This window comes from Eretmochelys imbricata, chromosome 7 (genome assembly GCF_965152235.1).
Source record: "Eretmochelys imbricata isolate rEreImb1 chromosome 7, rEreImb1.hap1, whole genome shotgun sequence".
Lineage (NCBI taxonomy): Eukaryota > Metazoa > Chordata > Testudines > Cheloniidae > Eretmochelys > Eretmochelys imbricata.
The window spans coordinates 61,026,583-61,046,618 of NC_135578.1; the positions used below are offsets into that span (position 1 = coordinate 61,026,583).

General features: G+C 45.2%; 2 protein-coding genes across 6 annotated transcripts in view; both read right to left on the minus strand.

Moving 5' to 3' along the window:
* The window catches only part of ERLIN1 (ER lipid raft associated 1), a 56,979-nt gene extending 55,947 nt beyond the window's left edge, over positions 1-1,032 (minus strand). For 3 of the 5 annotated variants that reach the window (XR_013346569.1, XM_077821012.1, XM_077821009.1), the window contains exon 1: positions 953-1,032. The gene's annotated coding sequence lies outside the window, so the exon portion shown is untranslated. The other 2 variants (XM_077821011.1, XM_077821010.1) reach the window with 2 other exon arrangements.
* A 10,822-nt stretch (positions 1,033-11,854) lies between these two features.
* The window catches only part of CHUK (component of inhibitor of nuclear factor kappa B kinase complex), a 79,501-nt gene continuing 71,319 nt past the window's right edge, over positions 11,855-20,036 (minus strand). The window contains exons 20-21 of the mRNA XM_077823433.1: positions 15,026-15,125; positions 11,855-13,070 (exon numbers count right to left, since the gene is read on the minus strand). Coding sequence (XP_077679559.1) covers positions 13,044-13,070; positions 15,026-15,125 — 127 coding nt within the window. The 3' untranslated portion in view covers positions 11,855-13,043. The remainder of the gene's footprint in view (positions 13,071-15,025; positions 15,126-20,036) is intronic.

The window sequence follows — 20,036 nt, forward strand, 5'->3', positions numbered from 1 at the left end:
AAACTTTTTCACATAACACCACACCACCAGACTCTTCAGCATGATTAAAAATGCCTCAGCCAGAATAAACTAAGATACAGCAGCAGCTTCCTAAGCACAGACCTCAGCAGCCAGGAGTCTGGATTGCTGCTTTAGTCACCCCACCTGCTGCAAATCAATCAGAGTCTGGGAGTTTCTCCACAAGACCTATTAAAGCTCTGGAGAACGTCAAGCACTGCTATTGTACTTCTCAGCCAACAATGCAACGTGAACATTCATCCATTTACCTCACATCACCCAGCCTCTCCTGAAAACACGCACCATGTCCTGTAAGCAAGAACTGCTTTACCTGCTGTTTGGGTCTGTTCTACGTGAGCTCTTAGGACAGGTCTACGCTGGGATTAGACATTCGCGTACCAGCCGACTCCGGCTCGTGGACCTCGGGCTAAGAGGCTGTTTTATTGCCGTGTCCATGCTCGCAGTGCCCCTGGGCCCGGACTCCAGCTCCTTGGCCCGAGTCAGCCGCGGGGATCTCAGTGCGGCGTTACGTACCCTCAGCACTAACGGTTGAGGCAGCAGCGCGTTACACCGCCCGCCCCACGCGGGCCCGCTCCGCCTCGGACTCGCTTTCTGAAGCGGGAGGAAACGGTCCTGCCGCTTTCAACACCAGCCCAGCGGCAGGCTGCAGCCGAGCGGCCCTTCCCCAGCGCAGCAAGTCCCTCGCTCCTCCGGAGCCGTGTCCCCGGCCGCCCCCAACGCTCCCGCAGGCACAGCCAGGGGCTCGCCAGAGGACCGCTGAGAACGCTCCGGGCCGCAGCCAGGAGCCCCGGGCCCCGCCCCAGAGCCCCGGCCGCCAGGCATGCTGTGCGGGGCTCCGCCCCCGCGGCCGCCCGGGTCCGTGGCGAGCCGTAGGGCCAGCGCGCTCCCCAGTCGAGGCATGTGGTGTGAGGGGATCTCTGCCACCCCCCAGTACCTGCTCAGCGCCGCCCCTCACGAGCCACCGGACACATCGCTCCCACGCACGCGCGCCAAACAGCACCCGCTTCCACTTCCTACCAGCCAATCACCGACCACAAGGGGCCAGTTCCCATGTACGGTAAGGTAGCGAGGACAAAATACCTGTCGTCACAGATCCGCGTAGTACTAGAATCCAACGCGGGGGCGGGCGGCGTCACAGTGCCGGTCGGGGCTCAGTGCTGGGGGCAAGGCAGTGCCACACTACGGGGCCCCGGGCTCAGTGCAGGACTGGGCCGTGTCGCACTGTGGGTAGCTGAGAGGTGGGGCTCAGTGCTGGGGCTGGAGCTGGGCCATGTCACACTCATTAGGGGCAACGTTCCGTGCGAGTGGGCAGGCTGGGTAGTGCCACATTAGGAGGAGGATCAGGGCTAGGGGCATCACACTGTGAAGGTGATGCCCTGTGCTGGGTGGGCAGGACTGGGATGAGGATCAAAGCTGGAGGCAGAGGTGTCACATTGGGGGTGATACTCAGTGCTGGGGTGGCATGGGGCAGCCTTACACAGGGATGAGAGTCAGGGCTGGGAGGGGTGAGGCTGGGCAGTGCCACACTAGGGGCAGCGCTCAGTACTAGGGTCTTGGCTGGGCAGCTGGGGGTGTTACAGAGCAATGTCATACTGTTGGACAATGTACTGTACTGCATAGGTGGGGCTGGTCAATCTCACTGCGATAAGGATAAATGCTGGGGGCAGAGGTGTCACAGTGGGGGTGATGCTCAGGGTTGGGGCTAGGCAGTGTCACAGTGTAGGGGTGATGCTCAGTCATGGGTGAGGCAGTAGCAGTGAGGGTCAATGCTAGGGGCAGGTCTGGGCAATGATACTGTGTCATTCTTCTGTAACATTAAAAGTGGTCTGACTCCTGAAAAGTCAATACTCTCCTACATTGTTGATCCCCATTGTTAATTTATGGAACAGAAGGGCTGCTCCTCTTACAACAGCTGTAGCCATCCGCTAAAGTTGGATTGGGGAAACTCCATGCAGTTTTGTCAGGATAGCTGTCAAGTGTTTTGTGCCACCCAGGCAGCACAAACGGGCCAGAGAAAAAGCTGAAAATGACCTAATGTCTCCATTTCTTTACATAAAGGATAAATATGTAAGAGACACTTAGGTTCCAAGCACCAATAGCATGATCTCCCACCTATGGCACAAACAAGCATTTAAAAGCCAGGCCACGACTGTCTCTGTTCTAAAATATACTGGATTCTGGCTTGAAGAATTGACCATCTAGAATTTAGACCTGAAGTTACAAATGGGGGGTGATGGTGACAGGAGGAAACAAAAACAAAGGAGAGGAAGAAAGGTGTGTTATGGGTGAGGGTACATGTGGAAGGAAGGGAACAGGACAATGCACCCTAAAGAACAGAAGGTAACTCAGTTATGCAAGTGTGTAGGGCCAGTTATCTGCTGCTACACAGGACTGTGACTGTTGGCAATATGCAGGACATAGTGAATAGATTTGCAGTAATAGACTACCCAAAGTGAAGTGGGGCTATACACAGCATGCATATTCCTCTTTTGGCAACAGGCCACCTTGCCACAAAGCAGATCAGCAAAAATGGCTACTTTTCTATGCTTATTCAAGCATTGGTGACTCATAAGTAACATTTCACAGATATCAACATGGATTGGTCAGGGAAAGTGCACGACAGTCACTTCTTTAAGAACACAGCTGTTCAGAAAGCCGCAAGCAGGGTGAACCAGGATGTACAGCATTTGGATTTGCTGAATTATGGCTTAGGTTGTTTCCCTCTTGGTCCTGGTGGGACTCCAGGGACTTTTTTTTCCATGCTAGAAAAACAAGAGGGCGAGGTAATATCTTTTATTAGACTAACTTCTGTTGCTGAAAGAGAAACTTTTGAGCTTACTTAGAGTTCTTCACACGTGACCTGAAGAAGAGCTCAGTGGTAAGCTCAAAAGCTTGTCTCTTTTTCACCAACCAAAGTTGGTCCAATAAAAGATACTACCTCACCTACCTTGTTTCTCTAGTATCCTAGGACCAACACAGCTACAACAAACACTGCAAAATGACAATGGAAGATACCACATTTTTCCATGCTTTTGGTCATATCAGTCCTTTTTTTCATGGTCCAGTACAGCATCTCTCAGAACATGTGCTCCCTAGTTTTCTTCTCTGTCAGGGTCAGGAGTTCTGCAGGTATAAAGGGAGCATTGCTCGAAGCTGCTTTATAAAAGCAGTACAGCTGTACCACTGAATTTACAGTCACAGGGGAAAGGGAAAGATAAGTTTCAAAGCTGCCTTCCCCTATTTGCATAAATACTTTTAATGACAAAAGCTTATTCATGTTTCAGCTTTGGAACAGCTCAGCCCCGCACCACTCTCCGTTCCCCACCAGGGACAAGGGGGATAAGGATTTTCTTTTGCATGAAGCTATAAAATGTTGATTCCTGTTTCATGGGTATGAGTATAAGACAATAGCACTGAATATTAGAACTATTTTCCACAGACGGTGGTGGTTTTAGCTGCTCTCACACAAGGATCACAAAGGCACAGAGAACACAGCTGCTACTGGCATCCTGAGCTTGGAACGTCGCTAGCCAGTTTACTGCAATGGTATCAGCCGAACTCACGACAAAGCGGTGTGGGAAAGTGTTCGCCTGTGGAGGAACAAATAAGGCAACCTGGGAACCTTTGGGAGAGGATTGCAGAGCATCTCCCTGAAAGTTTCGAGATCTCTCAGGAGGACAAAAAGGAAATCTCTATGCAATACAAACAAAATGCTCTGTATGCCACCACCACCCCGCCCAACCTAATGGGAATGAAGATACCAAGTCGGTCTATCTGTCTCTTGTACCACTACTCTTCTAGTATGAATAAAACAATGAAAGTCAATATCTTTGTCTTGCGAGCCTGGAATGGTTCGGGTGCATCTTAAATTTGAGCAATGTAATGAAAAGTGCATGCACACGCTTACCTGAGTTCCTTTCCCCTTCATCAGGCTCATCTGCAATCACCTGGCATGACTGGCTACACTGACGTCTCAAATTGGCTCGTGGTTTGGTAGGAGTCCCCCGCCCCATTTCCCACCTCCTCTTCCCCATTCATGGCAGGGGTCTCTGGCTTAGGCTCCTCAGAGGTATTCATGGTGGTGTGCTGGTGCGGTCTGCAGCAAGTATGACATGAAGTGGCAGGTCTGTAGCACAGCACCAAATCCATTGCACTCCTTAACTTTGTGGCATCCCTGGCAAAGTGCACACAGCACTGCTGCTGATCCCTGTTATACCCCTTTGCCTGCATCCCCTGAACAATTTGTTTGCACATTGCTATAGCTCTTCTCTCAGGCTCAGGAGATCCAATATTTCTGCCTACTCCAGGCAGGAGTATGTCTAGTGCTTGGAACCAGCCTGGATGGTCAGGCAGTTGCACACAATGGAGAGCTGCTAGATGTGCTTACCAAGGTGGGCATTCAGGGAAAGACATTTCAAAATCATGCTGCATTCAGAAAGTTTTAAAAAGGGGGAGGAGTGGTTTCAAGTCTCTATGACTACTGGATAGTGGAGTATACAATTGTGACTAGAGTGGTCACTGTGACAGGGAATGGGGCATTGTGGGACAGCTGCTGGAGGACTATTAGGGTCAACACAAGTCATGCAGTGTCTGCATTCACACTGTGTCAACCTCAGTACGTTGACCACAGTTCTATGCTGTTTGGGGAGATGGTTTTACTGCACTGCTGTAACAGGGTGATTATGTCAGCTGCAGACAAATTGAATGTGAACGTGCACACATAGGTCAGTGCAAGGCGATTTATGTTAATCTAACTATACCGTAGTGTAGACAGGGAGTAGTGTTATGATGGTGGCAGAAAAACTCTGTTGGCATATGCTGTGCCTTCACTAGAAGGCTCTGCCAATATAGTTGTATCAGCAGGGCCTGTGTAGTGTAGACTAGCCTCTATTAACTTACAAACAGATTGACAACCAGTATGGTACAAAATATTTTACTGTTAATTGTCAAGGGTATTAACAATATTTCCGACATAACATATTTTGTAAGAAAATTTAGATATAAAAATCAAGACTACAAAGGGAGGTTACTTACCTGGTCCGTAACTAGAATTCTTTGAGATGTATTCTCTATATGTTCTCCACGTGCCAGATATTGGAACACTTTAGCCAGCAGTGTCCATTGGTCACACCCGCTCCCTGCATAGCCTCAAGCCTGTCTCCTCTCACCCCCAAGGGCATAAAAGGGGAAAGTGTGACCAACTGATCCTCAGCTCTTTCACCACTACCCAGTCCAAGATATTAGGTTTGGCAGTAGTGGGGAAAAGGAGGGTGGGTTGTAGAACACATGTAGAAAACATCTTGAAAACTCCAGTTACTGAACAGGTAAGTAACTTCCCTTTCTTCTTTGTATGCTTGCCTATATATGATCCACATCCGGTGGTTCACAAGGAGTACACCACACAGACAGAGGGTACTACTGCGAGTCTAATTAAATACGGATTTTAATAGAGCCCCGCCCAGGTGAGCACCTGCATGCGACATCGCCACAATAATGTTTTGTGAACGTACATTACTCCAGGTAGCATCCCTACAATTATCAACTGTAGGAATATCTCTAAATAAGCCTGCCTGGGTCCCGGCTGAATGTGCCCTAATGTTCCCAGGTAGCTGTAAACTGGCCATCTCATAAAATAACTTTATACAACCTGACATCCATCTAGAAATTCTCTGGGTTGAAATTGCCTGAACCTTAGATCTTTCAGCAACAGAAGCAAAGAGCAGAGGGGATGACCTAAATTCATAGATTCCAAGGCCAGAAGGGACCATTGTGGTCATCTAGTTGGACTGCCTGTCTAACACAGGCCAGAGAACTTCCTCCAAAATAATTCTGGGAGCAGATCTTTTAGAAAAATATCCAATCTTGATTTAAAAATTGTCAATGATGGAGAATATACCATGCCAGCGATAAACTGTTCCAACTGTTAATTTCTCTCACTGTTAAAAATTTACGCCTTATTTCCAGCCTAAGTTTAACTAGCTTACAGCCATTGGGTCATATTACACTTCTCACTGCTAGACTGGAGAGCCCATTTTCAAATGTTCCCCATGTAGATATTAACTTACTGTGATCAAGTCACCTCTTAACCTTTTGTTTGTTAAGCAAAGTAGATTGAGCTACTTGAGTAGGGCTATCAGGCACATTTTCTAATCCTTTAATAATTCTCATGACTCTTCTCTGAACCCTCTCCAATTTATTAATATCCTTCTTGAACTGTGAACACCTGAAGTGGAGACAGTTTTTCTGCAGCAGTCGCACCAGTACCAAATACACAGGTAAAATAACCTCTCTATTCCTACTGGAGAAGATTTTTTCCTAGTGAAATAAATGGACAAGGCACATATGATATCTAATATGTGTAGTTCAGCTTCACCCTTGGTTGAGTGTGGTTTCAGAAAGAACACTGGTAAACATACAGATTTATTTAAATGAAAAATCAGTCAGCACTTTAGAAAATAATTTAGGGTGCAGTCTGAGAATAACCTTGTCTTTGCAGAAAATCATATATGGCAGAAGATGCTTACAACTCACTCACCTTACGCGCTGATGTAATAGCCACAAGGAAAGCTGTATTTGTCCATGAAGACAACTGGGAACAAGAAACCCAGTGGTTTGAAAGGATGATCCATGAGTCCAGTAAGTAGTAGTGTTTGTGGACTGCCAGTGTAAGAATCTCCCTTGTAAAGACCAGGTCCAATAGAAGGGGAGAACCTGGGTCCAGAACAACAAAGATATCCCCTGGAGTGAAGCTGTCATCAGGGGATTGAAGAGTCTTCTCCCTTGGGAGCTGGTGTTACCTTATGCGCTCACATTGGTACCAGTGGTACATGGGGTTCTTGAACGTCCTTTGCCAGTACCGATGGTTATCCGAGCCTTGGCTCATGCCTCTCTTTGCTTGGTATCAACAGTGCCAACATGCAGGTACTTATACTATTTGGATCCAGTGGGATGGTATCATAACTCGTACGTGCTCTTAAACCTCTTGGCACCAGGCACGAAGAGTCACTCATTCGTGAAGGTGCTGGGGAAGCAGCCCTCACCTTAGGAGGTTGTTCTGGAGGGGGATTTCTCTTTAGGCTTTTGAGAGGCTTTCTACCCTCATGGTGAGCTTGGGAAAAGGATTCCTTATCTTTGCTCGCCCCTGTCTCAGAGACAATGGAGCTGGGTGGTATGTTCCTCAATGCTTCTGGGCCAGGCAGACCCCCCACCCGCCCATGTACATTGGCATATTAGGCTGGGGCCTCACAGCACATTCCATGAGATGTTTCCTAAGTCTGAATTCCTGAGCTTACAGGGCTCAACTGGGAATGGAATGGCAGATACTCCACTTAGCAGAGATATGAGCTTCTCCAAAGAAGTATGGGCACCTCTAATGATCATCACGAAGGATCGGGGGCAGGAGATGCTGTTCTTGAAGCCTGGAATCCTGGGCATAATCTGAATCCTTTACCAGGATGGCAGCAGCCCCAGACAGGGGAGTCCCCAAAATCTATCTAACTAAACTAACTCTAAACTGCTATTAACAAAATTTTATTTTTTACAATACTTACAGAAATGAAGTCGAATGGACATGGAGGGTTTTGTCTCACACCACACAGCAGTAGAAAGGAAATGGAGAGGTGGACGGTCCACACCATCCCTTATACCGTTCATCTGGGGCACAAGGATTGGAAAAGTACAGACGTGGACCAATGGACACTTCTTGCAACAATCTTTCAGTCTCAAGAGCATGGAGCCCGTGTATGCACAGAGACACCAGCACTCAAAGAATTTGATGCTGTATCAGCAGCACCAGTTGCAACTTGTACAGAGGTCTTAGCCATTAACTGACTTGAGATGAGAGATTTCAAGTCCTTTCTAAAGTACGTGGACATTTATCCAGAAACTCCTCAGTCTTATCCTATGAAAATAGTCATAGTGAGAAAGAAGAGCCGGATAATTTGCTAAGCAAAGTTGTATGCTCGAGGACAAATGACTTTTTATGCCCAGGAGATCCAACTTTTTTGGTTCTTTATTCTTAGGGATATTTTTAAAGGGTGTTGATAGGTCCAGAGACCCTAGTTCATTGGTTCCCAAACGGGTTCGCAGAATGTTACAGGGGAGTCACCAGAAAAATTTCACTAACGGCGGCCAGAGGACCCTGAGCATTGGAGACAGCAGGTAGGACCCGGTTGCAGGGCAGACAGCCCGAGCCCCAGGGAGAGTGGGGCCGGGCCATTGGGGTTGGCAGCCTGAGCCCTGCCCCCATCAGCAGGGGAGTCACCAGTCTGAACCCCAGCACTCCAAGCGGGGCTGGCAGCCCAAGCCCCAGGGAGAGTGGGGCTGGGCAGTTGGGGGCAGCAGTCCGAGCCCCGGCGGTCAGCGGGACCTGCAACCTGAGCTCAGTTGACTGGGGCAGTCAACGGGGTCCAGCAGCTGGAGCCCCACAGAGTGCAGAGCCGGCAGCCCAGACCCCGGTGCAGGGCCAGTAGCCGGAGCCCTGTGGTGGGCAGGGCGGTAGCTGAGACCCCAGGTGCACAGGTGGCAGCTCAGACCTCTGGCTTGTCATCAAGGGCAGAGTGAGCAGGGGCCATGCTGTACGTGGGGGGTGGTCCAAGCTAATTTGTCCCTCGCAGGGCACCCTCGTAGGGACGGACCTCATGGCAGAAGAAAAGCTGTTTGCAAGCCAAACCAGCTGGAAGCACATTGTAGCCAGTGTAGCAGTGTTAAGGTGCCTCAGTAATTGCCATTCTCTCTGGAGTGCTGTTTTGCTTCAGTGAGACTTCAGTGAATCTTCTCATTTCTTAGTTTGTTGGTTGTTAGCAGTCTCTCTGTTTTATTTTTATTAGAACTTTTGTACACAAGTTCAATGGATAAGTGGCTGAAAGGGGAAAGCGTAAAGATGCAAGAATCAGCTAGTGTTTCCTCAAGTCCACACTATGGAAATTAAGTCTAATGATCATGATGGTCCTAGAAAGTCACTTACAAAAAAAAGAAAATATGACGATTATATAAAATATGGTTTTACATGCACTGGTGATCAAGAACGTCCAAAACCACTGTGTGTGATTTGTGGTGATGTTCTAGTAAACAGCAGCCTCAAACCTTCTCTACTTCGGCGCCATTTAGAAACTAGGCATCCTGCACAACTCGACACGCCTGTTGATTTTTTCAAGCGAAAATTAGCTGAAAGGAAAAGTGACATTAACAGTTTTATATCCAAAGCAAGTACTGATAATGAAAATTCACTTGAAGCGTCATACCACGTGAGCTACCAATTAGCAAAAGCATCAGAAGCCCATACCATAGCAGAGAGCTTGATTGGTTCATGTATAAAAGACGTAATTCATTGCATGCTCAGAGAAAAGGCTGCGAAAAGGATTGACATGATACCTTTGTCCAATAATATGTTGTCAGGAAGAATTAATTACATGTCAAATAATGTAGAGACCACAATTGTAGACAGAGTGAAAAATAGTCCATATTATGCTATACAGTTGGATGAATCAACTGATGTAGCTAATCTAGCTATTTTGCTACTGTTTGTACGTTACGTGAATGAAGGTATGGTTGAAGACGACTTGTTGTTTTGCTCACCATTGGAAGAATGTACAACTGGAGAAGATATCGTCAATCTGACTAATGCATATTTTCAAGAAAAGGAAATAGATTGGTCTCGTTGCATAGGCATTTGCACTGATGGGGCCACATTAATGACGGGGAAGTATACTGGATTTGTAGCTCGAACAAAAAAGGCTGCATCAAAAGACTCTTGGACTCATTGCAGCATCCATAGACAAGCCCTCGCAACAAAACGCATGCCTGAGGGACTGAAGGAAGTGCTGGACAATGTAGTGAAAATGGTGAATTTCATAAAATCACGGCCAAAAAATTCCAGAATATTTCACGTACTTTGTGAAGAAATGGGTAGTATACACAATTGTCTGTTGACCAATACTGAAGTTAGATGGCTGTCACGGGGCAAAATCCTTGTGCGCTTGTTTGAGCTTAGAACAGAAATCCTAGTTTTTTTCAACAGCCACCCTTTCTACCTTGTCAGCTGTATGGAAAATAATGCCTGGCTCCATAACATAGCTTATTTAGCAGATATTTTGTCAAGAATTAATGACCTAAATTTATCTCTTCAAGGCCTCAATATAACAATTTTCAATGTGCAAGAGCAAGCTGAATCCATGACAAAGAAGTTGCAGTTCTGGGAAAGTTGTTTGGAAAACAATCAAACTGAGTGTTTCAGTAATCTTCATGGCTTCCTGGCAGAACATAAACTTCAGTTGGATCAGTGCACTAAAACCAATGTAATTGCACACCTAAAAGGACTTCGCACAACTTTCAGGGAATACTTTCCAGCTATGTCAGGTGATCATTACTGGATTCGCAACCCCATTTGATTATACCACTTTCTCAACACAGATATTGAACACTAAGGAAAAAGATAAATTGATTGAGATCTCCTGTGATTTTGAACTGAAAAGGAGTTTCAGAAATTTGTCATTGATCAACTTTTGGCTGAGTTTAAGAAACGAATATCCCCTTCTGGCAGAAAAAACTGCTGCAGTTTTGTTACCATTTTCAACAACATACTTATGCGAGAAAGCATTTTCCTTGTATGCACATCTGAAAACCAAATACAGAAACAGACTTGATGCTGAACCAGACCTGAGACTTTATCTTTCTCCAGTGGTTCCAGACTTCCAAGAGCTATGCAGGAAAAGCAAGCGCAGCCATCACACTGAGGAAATTTAAACTTAAAACCCTGGAAATATTCATTTTTAGGAGGGGGTTCACTAGATTTCACAATTTAGTGAAAGGGGTTCACGGGCTGTTAAAGTTTGGGAACCACTGAGATAAAGTAATGTGTGAGTGGGCAAAATGGAACATTGCCAGCTGGTTCTGTCTCACAGCCAGAAGTGGTGAAAGGAACTCAGGGTCCTTTGGTCACGCCTTCCCCTTGTAGATGGCGTGACCATCTCCTTAAGAGAAGAGAGGCTTGAGGCTACACTGGGAACTGATGAAATCAATGGACACTGCTGGCAAAAATGTTCTGATCTCTGGATCAGGGATCTTCAATCTCCCGCATGAAAAGGTATAGACACAGAAGACATTTAGACAAGTGCTCGAATATATTTTAATCCCAATGATCAGAATTCAGTTTGCTGTTTTGGGATGAAATATAATAAATTGTTAGTCTCTAAGGTACCACAAGTACTCCTTTTTTTTTTTTTGTACTTCGTTTACTAGTGAGCTCAATTCTCTATTGCCTTGTATCCTTGGTCACTCATACTGGTGCAAAGTGCATGTAAAATGTACACTCACTCTGCACAGATGTAAATGACTGCACAAGGAGGCAAGGGAATGGAGGCCCACTTAGTGTATTGTTGGTTATTTTGTGGATGATGTGAAATTTACAATTTCCTTCGCTTTTTATTTCTTGCTATTCAGAATTTGGATTTGGTAAGTGATGTGAACTTGTTACTTCATAGCTACCTGGTTTTGAAATGTTTTGGTTTTAGAGTAATTCAGCCTTATATGGAGAGAGACAAGCATGGATCAAGATTTTCAAAAGCAGCTTATGCTTTTGAGTGCTCAACTTAAGACATCTTAAAAGGGCGTAATTTTCAGAAAGTGCTGAGCACCTGCCCTTTATTAAAGAGGTTGGGTTGCACACCCAAAATCACTAGCCATTTTTGAAAATCTTGCCCATAAACTGAAGTCCAGGTAGCCTGTTACCTTTCCGCTCCTGCGTCCTGCCCAAACAGAACATTGGCAAGTCAAACCATTTGAGGGTATCATCTTTAAAATGACGCAAATCTGGAACATAATAAGAATCACGAAGAGGTTCTACATAATATAATATTTATCACAAATGAACAAATAGAAGTCTTAAATATTTTAAAGTAGCCAGTGGATATAAAATTCCGTCTGTTTGGAATTGGGGAATATTTCCTGATCAGTAAGAAACACCTGTCAAAACTGCTTCTCGGTAGACAAGAGTGCACATCGGGGTGGAAAGCCATGGCTGTAGTGTTTTTCTTTCATCCATCAGAAATTGCATTCCGCAGACCAGGGCTCAGATGGTTGGGATTTAGTGGGGGTTGGGGTGCAAGATAACGTAAGTAATACATCATTTTGCATGTGAGATGCCTGCCCCAGAAGAAGAGGGTGCAGTAGCCCAGCACCCCAGCAGGACACTGCAGATACTGCTGTAGCCTGTACTGTGCATCTTGTCCATTTAAGGCAGATATCTGTCTGCACCTAGAAGGCACTCCCTGCCTTCTCCCTACTCAGAGGAAATAAGGAGAACACCTCCCTGGTACCTGCCCCCTCTGCTTCCCCTAGAGCTCACAGCAGCTCTAGCACCAAACAAATTAACGCCAAATGCTGAGGCAGAGTACCTCCCGCCAGGAGAGGTTCTCCATAGACAGAACATTTCAAACAGTGCTCTAATCTCAGCTCATCTGTCAGAGCAACAGCTGCCTCCCTTAGCAGTGCCTATCAGGCACAGACTGCATGGACGGGTCATACTGCCAGAAAGACTGGCCATTGCAAACATTTTCAAACCAAACCCAGGTGCCTAAAAAGCTTCTAAATATAAAGGGTGTCATTTTCAAATGTGCTGAGCATCTGCAGTGCCCAGGGATGTAGTGGGAGCCAGGATCACTCAGCATCTCTGAAAATCAGGCTACTTCTTTAGGTAGCTTAATATGGATTTAAAAGCCCTGAAATGAGGCAGCAGGTTGGAAAACATTTGCCTCTAGCAGCAAAACATACAAGGTAGGGTCTCTGTTGCTGCCCATGTACTTTATAATCAAGTCCGCTAACATCTACAAAACACAAAATGCCTCTTGCAGAACTAACTGTCATCCGGATGCAGTGGGAGAGAAGATTATTCAGTCCTGAATCAGCAGAGTGTGGAATCAACAGCACAACGTTGATACTGGGCTGTTTCATCTCATCGCAGACTGTCAGCCAACCTTGAGCACACGGACATATTGGGGATGGCAACGATGCCCGCTTGACTTTCTTAATTATTTCAGCCAACTCCAATCAAGACTCTAGAAAAGAAGCAAAAGAGCAACTAGAGTTCAGTCAGCTTATCAATTTTCAAATCAATGACCACCTGCCTGGGAGCTGCATTGTCCAAAACCACTCACTGATGGCAGTCTTGGAATTATAAGGAGAGACTGAAGTGGTTTTAACTATCCAAGACCCGCTGGTAAAAACCACAGCTAATCGAGGTATTTCAAAGACTTCTGACATTTCACAAACAGCAACTACTTTCCGGATCAAGAGCCTGAAAAGAAGTCACCCTGAATCTATTCTCAGCATTGGGGAGGAACTGATGAGAAACCAGAAATGAAGAATTTGTGTGGCCAGGGACTGTGAGCTACTGAAACTCAGTATACTGGCAGACAGTTAACCTTTGACCTCTAAGCTACTGGTTTCATCTGACACAGATCAGCAGGGACCAGAAGTCCTTACTGTCTGAAGGCTATTGGGTAACCACAGGACATGAGTTAATGGTGTCAGCTCAGTCCCTACTATCACAAACCCACCACATTAGCTGGCACTAACTGGACCTTGGTGGTGGTCTCAGCAGCAATACTTGATAAAGTGTCAGAGCTACTGATAAGCAGTTGGTTTGTAAATTAGCAGAAAATAAGGTGAGAAGTAGTAAGCAACAAAGGGTCATCAAAACCAGACATTAAACCCTAAAGGCTAGATTCTGTGCTGTGCCCCTGAAAGGTGCAGCCCAGAAGAGGAGGCCAAGGAGGCTTTAGATAACATTTCATCCTCCAGATTCTGGGCAACTGGGCTCTGCCCTGGGAGCTGCTCTAACTTACAGTAACCTCCCCAGGGCTGCCTATGGCTGTTCAAGAATCCAGTGCTCACTTTGGCTATTCTACCTCCCTACCCCATCCTACTCTAGGGTTTGTGGGGTCCACAAAGGACAGATTATGCTGGCCATATGCTGTTCCCATGTTGGGAAAATTCTTTACTGGTCTCTTACACAACTGCCACAAAGGTTATAGGGGTGAGAGCAGTGATCCCCTTAACATGTTCTCAAGTGGCTGGTGAGGAGTGGAAGCATGTTGTATATGTAGGTTTTAGCATGGCTTCATAGGAAATCATTCTCAGGAAAACGTGTATTGAAGGGAACATCTAACATTCCAGCTAGGGAGTAGCTTAATGTCACAGTTGGAGGAGAAGTGAAATCTTAATCCCAAGGTCACAGCAGGGATATTTAGATAAATGTAACTGCATAAGGAGCTTGCAACAGAACAAGCTGCCAGGAGAGAGTGTGGCATCTGACACAGATCATCATCATTAGTTTGGACACCATACTGAGTGCTCATGGGAACAGCTTCACTTCATCCATTAGAGATGGGCTGAAACAGGTGAGATCCTTGCCTGCTCAAGGGGAAGGATAGGAGGAGAAGAACTAGCTGGCCCATAGTTTCTGCCTAGCCCAATGACTTATGAATTCCAGTTTCTCATTATTTAGAGAAAGGTGAAATATCCTTCTGCTCGGACACTAGGTCCCAGATTGACATCAAACTTGTCCACTCACACCACTTGTTCCTCCTATTCCCTACTCACTCTGAACCTTAAGCCCATTCCTACTGCCCCTTCTGCTCTTGCCTAGTCAAAGGGTGGACATGGCTCAGGAACAGGAGAAAAGGTTTACTGCAGGCAGTTCTTTCTACTCTATAACAAGATCTTGAGAGATAATGCTCCCACCACCGTCCCCTGCTTGCCACATCCCTGCTTGAATAGCTTGCCTATTTCCAGAGCCAGGAATAGGATTCCTTATCTGATGCTTTTGTCAGTGCACCTGCTATCCTTTGTGAGCAACTCACCAGGACACTGCACATATACACTTGACAGCAGTAGTCTGACTTGTCACAAAGGACCAGAGATATATTTTAAGATACGCTCAGTAAGCAAAAGCTTCCAAGCCAATGACAGCTTTGAAAATCAAGCCTTTGAATCATAGAAACAGACTTACCATCATGCTGCTGTTCTGCTCCTGTTTTGCCTCTTGAATGATAGTGCTAAAGCGGTCCAGATAGTTCAGATTCTCTTCTATCACACGGGCAAAAACTTCCCTATAAAAAAGGCATAAGGGGGCAGATTTAAACTGTGACTGACCCACTCCTCCGGAAGGAGGACAGGGAGAGGAGGAGATAAATTTACAGCAGTTTATCTGCAATTCAAAAAGTTACTCTGCAACTGTATTTGGCATGCCACTCTGCTGATGCCAAGGGATTGACAGAGGGCTTCCAGCCACCATCCACAGGGCAAAGATTAAGTTAGGAATGATTCACTGCACAATAAACATCCTGCACTTCACTCAGGACAGAGCAGAGTTCCAAAGAGGTGCCATAATACTGGAGACCTCAAAGATGAATAGAAATATCATGAATTACCTGGGATCTAATCTGAAGCAGCCAATTTCTAAAATTCTGAGTAACCAAGTATGACCTTAAGAGCCCCTTGATGGCAAATGGCAAAAGACTCACTGTTCTGTAAATACAACAGTTACCAGGCCTGCCAAACTCACTGCATCTTAACGCTGCTGTCATAATATTTATCCAAAAAGCATCTTGTAAAAACTGGTGACCCTCTGGTCATTAATACTGCATGATGTAGAAATGGTTACTTACTGTAATTGTGGTTCTTCAAGATGTGATGCAGACATGTATTCCAGGTAGACACATTCACCCTGCAGGCCAGAGACTTTTGCCTATCAATACTCTTAGAGGGGTGGCACTCATGTCTGTAGCCCCTCTCCTGACTATATGAGGCCGCACCACCGCAACCCCTCTCAGTTCTTTCGCACTGAACACCCAGGGGAAGACACTGATGCAGAGGAATAGAGAGTGAGTTGTGGAATACACGTCTGCATCACATCTCAAAGAACCACAGTTACTATAAGTAACTGTTTCTTCTTCGAGCAGATGCAGATGAATATATTCTACCAGGTAGGTGATTCACAAGCGACAACGCTCAGTTCCTTTGCACCAAACGTCCAGAGGAAGACTCTGATACAGAGGGGACAGAGGGTCCATTGTGGAATACACATCTGTCTAGCCTTTTATCTGACCAGGACTGAACAGTTTCATGCTTGTCTCGCCTGTTCATATCGTATCCGGATTGCATGAAGGGACAAAATTTCTGTGCGGACCATCTCTAGGTGATAACGTCTTGTACAAAGACATGAGCGCTACCAGTGTAAGAGTACTGCTAGGCAAAAGTCTCCGGCATGTGGGGTGCACACATGCCCCCTAGAATACATGTCTGCATCACATGTCGAAGAACCACAGTCTAACGTATGGAGGTGTTACTCCTCCAGGGAACGATGCAGCTTAGGGAAAAATACAGGCAAATACACAGCCTGTGCAAATGAAATAGAATCTGCCTTGGATAAGAAGTTTGGGTGTGGTTGGAACATAACCTTGTCCTTGGAGAACTGCATGTAAGGAGGCCCCACCATCAGGGCCTGCAACTCACCCACCCTCCTGACAGGTAATGGCTATCATGAATGCAGTTTTCTGAGACAAAGGTGGCAGTGGACAGGATGCAAGAGAGTCGAATGGAGGCCCCAATAGAGCTGTTAAAACTTCCTATGATCTAATACTGTTCAGAAAGGTACTGAGCAGTACAAGATGTGCATCTCTGTGGGAACAAGGCTGGGACTAGAGAGCTTGCGGGTGTTGCCCTGTATGTAATTCATGAGTGATTGGTCAGAGTGCTCATTATTTAGCTGGGAGTGAATCTGCATGCTGAAGGCTGCGTGAACAGGCAAGTATTGTCTGTTCTGATAGCAACACAGTGTAAAAGGCACCCCAGGCTAGAGAGTTATGGGTACAAAGCTGTTCAACTGTCCAGATTGTACCCTGGATAATGTTACAGTCTGATGCAGGCCTCGCTGATTTCTCTAACTGATAGTTTTCAGACAGTTTTCTCTGGATCTAGAAGCTCTTCGGATAAGGACTTGCAATCCTTAAACGTTTCCTAACATCTCACTCACCCAGGCAGTAGACATAATTGGGAAACATCAAGAAGTGCTGCACAGGTTTGTGGGATTTTTAAAAAATGGTATGAAAATTATGGACTATGGATGGCATTATTGAATGGAGAAAGTTGCATGCTGGGACCATGGCCCCCAGCTCCCAGAGATCTCTGGGCAAGTTGTTTCTATCCGACAACACATTGCAAAAATTTCCCAAAAGGCATTGTGCCAGACAGTGGGATACCTACCTGTGGCGCACTGCACTTTGCATCGACACAGGCACTGCTGGTGACTACATGCAGTTCTGACACAGCTGTACACCCATGTAACTTGAATCAATCATAATTCGTAGTGTAGACATAGCCTTGGAGTGAGCATTATTAACATGCATAACAGCCTCACATAACAAACATTTAAAACCTCAAAAATTTTAAACAGACACAAGGAGGTCTCCCTACTTGGAAAAAAACAAACCAAATAAAAAAAAATACTATTAAATTAAAACCCATCAACTACTACAATACACCCTAACTAAACTATTTATAGATAAACTAATGTGTGAATGGATGAGATGGCACTGTCAGTTGGCACCATCTCACAGCCAAAAGTGCTGAAAGGAATTGAGGGGTCAGTTGGTCACTCCATCCCCTTTTATAACCTCACAGGGGAGGAGCTTGAGGCTATGCAGGAAGCAGCTGCAGCCAACAGACACTGTTGACTAAAGCATTCTGATCTCCAGTGCATGTGGAGCACATATAGACAAGGACTCGAAGAAGAATGGAACACCACAAGGGAAGAATATGTACAACAAGGAGAAAAATAGTACACACTGATTGGAACAGTAGTCAGGCAGGTGTTACAGTTAGCAAAAGGAGTATACCTAATTCAGCTAGAAAGCGGGGTGAGGTTTGAGGGAAACAACTGAAATGCCTGAACATGAATGCAAGTCGTCAGGACAATAAAACAGTGGAACTGGAACTACTGGTGCAGGAGGCCAAACCAGATATTATAGGGATAAGAGATCATGGTGGAATAGTGCTCATGACTGGAATACAGGCATTGAAGGGTATGTGCTGTTTAGGAAAGATAGCAATAAAGGTAAAGGTGGAGGGATAGAGTTCTATATCAATGATGCAGTAAACTGTTAAATACAATGTGATAGTATATATAAAACTGAATCTGATTGGGTCAAAATCATTTTGGGGAAGGATTATAAAAGAGGTTCTATTAGGATATGGTTGGGGTATGCAACAGATCTCCAGGGCTGGGCCCAGATATGGATACAGATCTCTAATATTATTAGAGAGAGAAATACTTTGGGGAATTGTGTCATAATGGAGACGAACTTGCTGGATAGAGATTGAAAAATAAATGTTGCTAATGCTGATATGGCCCAGGTATTCTTGGATGCGATAGATGACAGTTTTCATTTTCAACTTGTCACTGAATTAACAAGAGGTGATGCAATTTTATACTTGGTTTTGATAAGTAGTGAGGACATCATAAAAGAGCTGGTCGTAGGAAATAACCTTGGATCGAGTGATTCAGTTTCAACGAAATGGAAGGATAATCAAAACCAGGCATCAATTATGGTTTTTCATTTCAAAAGGGAAAACTCTGGAAAATTAAGGGAATTAATTAAAGAAATGAACTGGGCTAAAGAGCTCAAAGACTTAGAGTTGGAGGCGGCTTGCAATTTCTTCAGATCAACTATTCAAAAAACTGTCTGAAATTTGCATTCCAAGCAAGGGAAAAAAATCTTGTAGGGAAAGACTCCAGACCCACCTGGATGAATAACCACCTCAAAAAAGTTATTAATAGTAAGCAGAGAACCTTTTGGGAATGAAAGTGACACCTTGGAGGTTAGGAAATGTAAGAATAAAATGAACTGCTAAAAGTCTATGTGAATTAGCTCTTGTCAAGGAGATTAAAATAAATAAGAATTTTTTTTGAGAGAAGGTAGGTGAGATAATATCTTTCATTGGACCAACTTCTATTGGTGAGAGAGACATACAAAGAATTCTTCTTCAGGTAAGCTCAAAAGCTTGTCTCTCACACCAACAGAAGTTGGTCCAATAAAAGATATTACCTCACCTACTTTGTGTCTCTAATATCCTAGGACCAGCATGGCTACAACAACACTACATATGACTTTTTTAGTTCTAGAAATAAAAAGAGAATAAGGAAGGATGAGGTCAGGCTGCTATGTAGCATAGATGGGAAGGAGATTAAAGATATATGTATAGCCCAAAAACTGAATGAACACTTTGCCAAATGTGGGGTCAGAAAGGAATTTCCCCTCAGGTCAGACTGGCAATAACTTTGGGGATTTTTTGCCTTCCTCTGCAGCGTGGAGTGTGGCTCACTTGCCAGGATTCTCTCTCATCATTTCCCTACCATGCCTTAGGCATTGGTGCACCCTGAGCCTTCCTATTTCCCTCCCTGTGGCATCTAATTAGTCTAGTCTCCTGTGGACTGTAATACTTTGGTCTAATTTTGGTTGTTGGGTTTAGCGTGCGGGTACTGGTGGCCTGTGACACACAGGAGATCACACTAGGTGATCTAGTGGTCCCTTGTGGCCTTTAACTCTATGAACTGCCCCTTAATTTATTTTCTTTCATAGTGCTTCAGATAGAGCAGATGTCAGTGCTGGGCAACTTGTATGTCTGCTAGCAAGCATCTTCACTCTAAAGACAAAATGGAGGTGGTGATACCTGGTGCTAATATATTCTTCTCTTACTCCAAATGGGGCAAGCAGACAAGGTCTGCACCACTCAGTGAGTAGCCAACTCCCAAACTCAGAAAAGAACCTGTCCTGCTTCTAGAGTGAATGACATCACATGAATCTTTTTCACACAGATAAACCCAATTTAAGAGATTCCTGATCCAACTTCCAGTGGCCTAAGAGTAACTCTGAGGCGCACATTACTTTTCCTCTGCCAGTGTACAACTTGACTAGATTCACTGAACATAAATTAGTTAAAGTAAAGAAAAAGCTAGTTTT